This window comes from Trichechus manatus, unplaced genomic scaffold (assembly GCF_000243295.1).
Source record: "Trichechus manatus latirostris isolate Lorelei unplaced genomic scaffold, TriManLat1.0 scaffold00041, whole genome shotgun sequence".
Lineage (NCBI taxonomy): Eukaryota > Metazoa > Chordata > Mammalia > Sirenia > Trichechidae > Trichechus > Trichechus manatus.
In genome coordinates, this window is record NW_004443977.1 from 10,038,252 (window position 1) to 10,042,396 (window position 4,145).

At 64.2% G+C, this 4,145-nt stretch overlaps 1 protein-coding gene across 1 annotated transcript; it reads right to left on the reverse strand.

The window, feature by feature from the left end:
- Window positions 1-659: 659 nt before the first annotated feature.
- Window positions 660-4,025, reverse strand: FEV (FEV transcription factor, ETS family member). Its single transcript, XM_004376325.1, has 3 exons — window positions 3,974-4,025; window positions 3,158-3,232; window positions 660-1,246 (listed from the first exon to the last, which is right to left on the reverse strand). Exons 1-3 carry the CDS (start codon window positions 4,023-4,025, stop codon window positions 660-662), a joined length of 714 nt encoding a protein of 237 aa, XP_004376382.1.
- Window positions 4,026-4,145: the final 120 nt, after the last annotated feature.

Genomic DNA, 4,145 nt, shown 5'->3' on the forward strand with positions numbered 1-4,145 from the left:
GACAGAAGAGCTGAAGAAATATTTGAAATTCGGAAGAGAGAGATCAGCCTGGAGGGAGCTTCCAGGAGCCAGGCCAAAGTGTAGGTAGAGGAGAGAGAAAGACAGAGGGGGCCAGGGAACCCCTTTGGGGGTCTGGGGACCTGGAAGAAGATAGAAGTTAAAGAAATCCAGGGAGGCCACAGCCGCCCTCCCCCTTCCTCTTTTGGGGAGGTGGTTGTTATTGTTGTCAGCTGCCGTTGAGTCGCCCGACTCATGGCGACACCGTGTGTTACAGAGTAGAACTGCTCCACAGGGTTTTCTTGGCTGTAATCTTTATGGAAGCAGATCGCCAGGACTTTTCTTCCGCTGAGCCACCGGGTGGGTTCCATAGGTTAGCAACCATGGCAAACAGCTTGCCACACCCAGGCCCCACCAAACCCGTTGCCGTGAAGTCATTCTGACTCATGGTGACCCCATGTAAGGCAGGTGCAAATCTAGAGTTGAAGGGAGGTTGAGGAGGCTTCAGGGCCTTCCTCCCAGGCTGGGTGCAGCGAGTGGAGTAAAACGTAGGGTTAAAGGAGCGTTAGGGGAGGCTCCGGGCCCCCTCTTCTGGACATGGATGGGATTGGGTGAGGCCCAGGGCGTCTTGGGAGAGGCTGCGCGGCACCCTGCCGCCCCGTCTAGTGGTAATGGCCTCCCAAGTGCGAGGCGGCGGCCACGGTGCCGAAGGGCCCTGGCGGGGGCTGCAAACCCGGGCTAGGGTAGAGAGCGGCGGTAGCCGCAGCGGTGGCCGCAGGGCCTGGGCCGGGCCAGTAGGAGAAGCCGGCGGGCGCTACGCCGGCCGAGGCGGCCATGAGGTTGAGTTTGGAGAGGCCGGGGAACGGCAGCGGGGTTAGGCCGGCTGGCAGCTTGTAAAGCGCGCCGTCCTGGGCGGCAGCGGCCGCAGCCGCTGCGGCCGCAGCGGCGTGGGCGTGCGCGGGTGGCGGCTGGCAAGCCTGCGCCAGGCCCTGGAAGTCGAAGCGGTAGGCGTAACGCTTGCCGTGCACCTTGCTCATGATGTTTTTGTCGTAGTAGTAGCGCAGCGCGCGGCTCAGCTTGTCGTAGTTCATGTTGGGCTTGCTCTTGCGCTCGCCCCAGCGCCGCGCCACCTCGTCTGGGTCAGTGAGCTTGAACTCACCGTGGCCGCCCTCCCACGCGATGCAGCCAGCGTTTGCGCGGTCGGCCAGCAGCTCCAGCAGAAACTGCCACAGCTGAATCTGTCCGCTGCCTGCGGGGAGGAGGGCGGTCAGCCTCTTGTAGGAGGAGAGGAGGGAGCTGGGGGAGGAGGTGGGGCTGGAGACCAAGCCAGCCCACCTGGAGCCGGAGTCGGGGAAGGAGTGCGGGTCCAGCTGGAGCAGCTGCGTGCTACCCGAGCGGCCCGCCAGGGAGGGGCTGTTCAGCGGAGCGGTCTCCAGCCCCGACGGCGCCTTTGCACGATGGGAACAGCGCTCCCGCTTAGAAGGACGCGCAGCCTGGCAAGCGCAAGGCTTTGTGAGAACTAGGCAGGGAAGCATCGCCTCCTCCGCGCAGAGGCCGCGGCGCACCAAGGCGCACGGCTTTCCGAGGCGAGCAGGGGCCGGATTGCAGCCTCTACCCGCCACCGCTGCTGGACGCCCTTATTCAGGGCAGGGCCTGCACAACCGCAAGGACGATCCTGGGCAGGTGACTGGCTGCGCCATCCCAGCTGGACGGTGGCCAGAGACCCAGACGGGAATGGGTAAGCGGCAGCAGGACGGTCCAGTCCCCTTTCCCCAAAGGCACACAGTTGGACAGTCCCGCCTGAGATGGAGAAGGGGTGCCAGCCGACTTCCTTGTGTCAAATAGGCATGGGAGAGTGGCCCCCATATGTAGTAGAGGGGTGGGGTCTCAGCCGGCTCCCCACCCCCGCCGCCGTCAGGTGCGCAGAGTTCTGCGCTGGCAACACTCTGGTTTGGCCCTGTTTCGGAACAGGCGGGATTCCTGGTGCACTAAGGTGCCATGGCTCCCTGAGGAGCGGGATGAGACGGGAAAGCTGCTGGCCCTGGCCCCTTGTCTCGTCCCGTCCCTGGCAGGGCTCCGGGCTCCTCGCCCTGTCCAGATCTCTGGGTTGCTGAAGGCGAGTGGTGAGAGGGCGGGAACCCAGAACTTCCGCTCCCCTCTCTTGGCACCTCAGACAAACGGAGAAAAATCTTGATACAATCCCACCGCCCCCGTTAAAAATAAAATGGATTTCCCGCCAAGGTATCTGATAAGTGCCTCAGATCGATACTGATGAACCCTTCTTTTTCAACGACCTGCTCAGAACCCAGACACTGCCCTTCACCATAACCTCAATCCCAATCCCTCTTTGTCAGCCCAGCAAGAAGCTGCCTCCGGGTCGTGACTGTGGAGTTTTAGGGTCAGAAGCAGGGAAGTTTGGGGTAAAAAAGTGTGCCTGGCAGCAACGGGGGTGCGACATCAGAGGCTTGGGAACCCGTTTCACTGGGCATCGTGTTCCGTTCGGGTAAAGGAGTCGCCAACCTTGTTTCTACGGTTACTGTAACTTGATGGGATCCAGGGTGCTGGCTGGGGTAGGGGCTGTGGGAGGCACTGCCTGGAGGGCCAGCCGGCCTGCTGTGACAGGACAAAGCCAACAGGATTTAGCAACCCGCGGCGAACCTGGGAACCAACTACAAATGCCTGACTAGACTTAGCCCGCAGAGCCTTGCGGGGCGCAGGCAGGCGAAGCAGGAGGCACCGACCCCTGTGCTAGTGGTAGCATGGCCCCGTGTAGTCAGGGAGTAATTCTCCTGGTCTCTTTGCCCAGCCGTGCCAAGAACTTGCGCGCCTGCTGCGAACGGGAAAGGACGCCAAGCACCCCAAACCAAGCCCCAAGGCCAGAAAAACCATACTCAGTAGAGAAAGTCCCAGGGCCAAAATTCTCTCCGTCTGTCCCTCGCCTGCAAACGCAGCCCTGGGACTGGGAAGAAGCAGGAGTGGTCAAGTGAACGTCCCCCCAGGTCCTCCCCGAAATCAGGCCCGTACCCTACGCTTCCTGGAGCCCGGCTTGTAAATCGCTCCCACCCTCTCTGGTAGCGGTGGCGCCGTCCTTCCGGGGTCGGTGCCCAGGCTGCCAACCTACTGTCCTCGCACAGCCCGCCCAGTGCTCCAGCCAGCTCACCTTTCTGCACCGCGGGGCTCAGCGGCCCCCAGCCCGGGCTCTTCCCTTCCTTGAAGAGACCGTCTCCGACTGGATCTGCAGCAGCAGGATAAAGCAGTCAGACGGGCCATGGTCAGGGGCGGAGGTTGTGGACTTGGCCGAAAGGGCCTCAGGCCAAGGCTCCAGGGGGAGCCGTGGTTCCCCGGCGCAAGACTCGGGGCCCGGGCAGCCGGGCTCCTCCTCCCCGAGCCCGGCCTCGGCGCGCGCGGCGCGGAACCCCTCGTAGCGCCCAAGTCAGGAAACGCGTCCAGGAAAAAGGAAATCCGCTTTCCGAACGGGCCGGCGGGAGCCTTATAAAGCCGAGCGGGGGTGCGGCAGCTGAGCCGGAGCGCGGGTAGCCCATCGGGGAGAGGAGGAGGGCGCCTGGAGGGCCGGGCCCGAGGGGACGCTCGGAGCACGGAGGTGAGGAGAGGTGAGGGCGCAGGAGTGACGCTAGGCGGACCACAGTCTCCTGGCACTGCTAGCGCACAGAGGCCACCACCACACCGACGACCCCTGTTCCCGCGACCAGGCTCTTTCGGGCCCCTGGGCCCGCGTCCTCGACCTCCTAGGCTCCCAATCTGCCGGGTTCGAGTCCTCTAGCCCGCACAGCGAAACTCCAAAGCTCCCCGTATGCCTTTAAGGTCCTCCCCCCTCCGCATTGCTCAGCGCTCCCAGCCGCGGGAGTCTCGGGACCGCGCCCCCTTCCCTAGCTCCCCGGCGTCCCCTTCCCACGCCAGAGCCCAGACTTCCCGCCCTGAATCCTGGTGCCTCCAGTCCCCAGCTGGTCCCTGGTACCTGGCAGGTACATGTTGATCAGCAGGGGCTGGGAGGCGCCGCTCTGTCTCATCGCCACCGGGGACTGGGCGGTGGGAGGTTGGCGGGGGGGTGTACGGGGGGCGGGGAGCGCGGCAGGCTTCGCACCCCGGGGCACCGATCCCCGCCCGAGGCGCCCGCGGGTGTTGGGGAG

Coding starts and splice junctions, on each gene's coding strand:
- FEV (XM_004376325.1), bottom strand. CDS start 4,025: ATGAGACAGAGCGGCGCCTCCCAGCCCCTGCTGATCAACATGTACCTG. Junction 3,233..3,973: donor GATCAACATGTACCTGCCAG/GTACCAGGGACC, acceptor CTGCTGCTGCAG/ATCCAGTCGGAGACGGTCTC. Junction 1,247..3,157: donor GAGCCCCGCGGTGCAGAAAG/GTGAGCTGGCTG, acceptor TCCTCCCCGCAG/GCAGCGGACAGATTCAGCTG.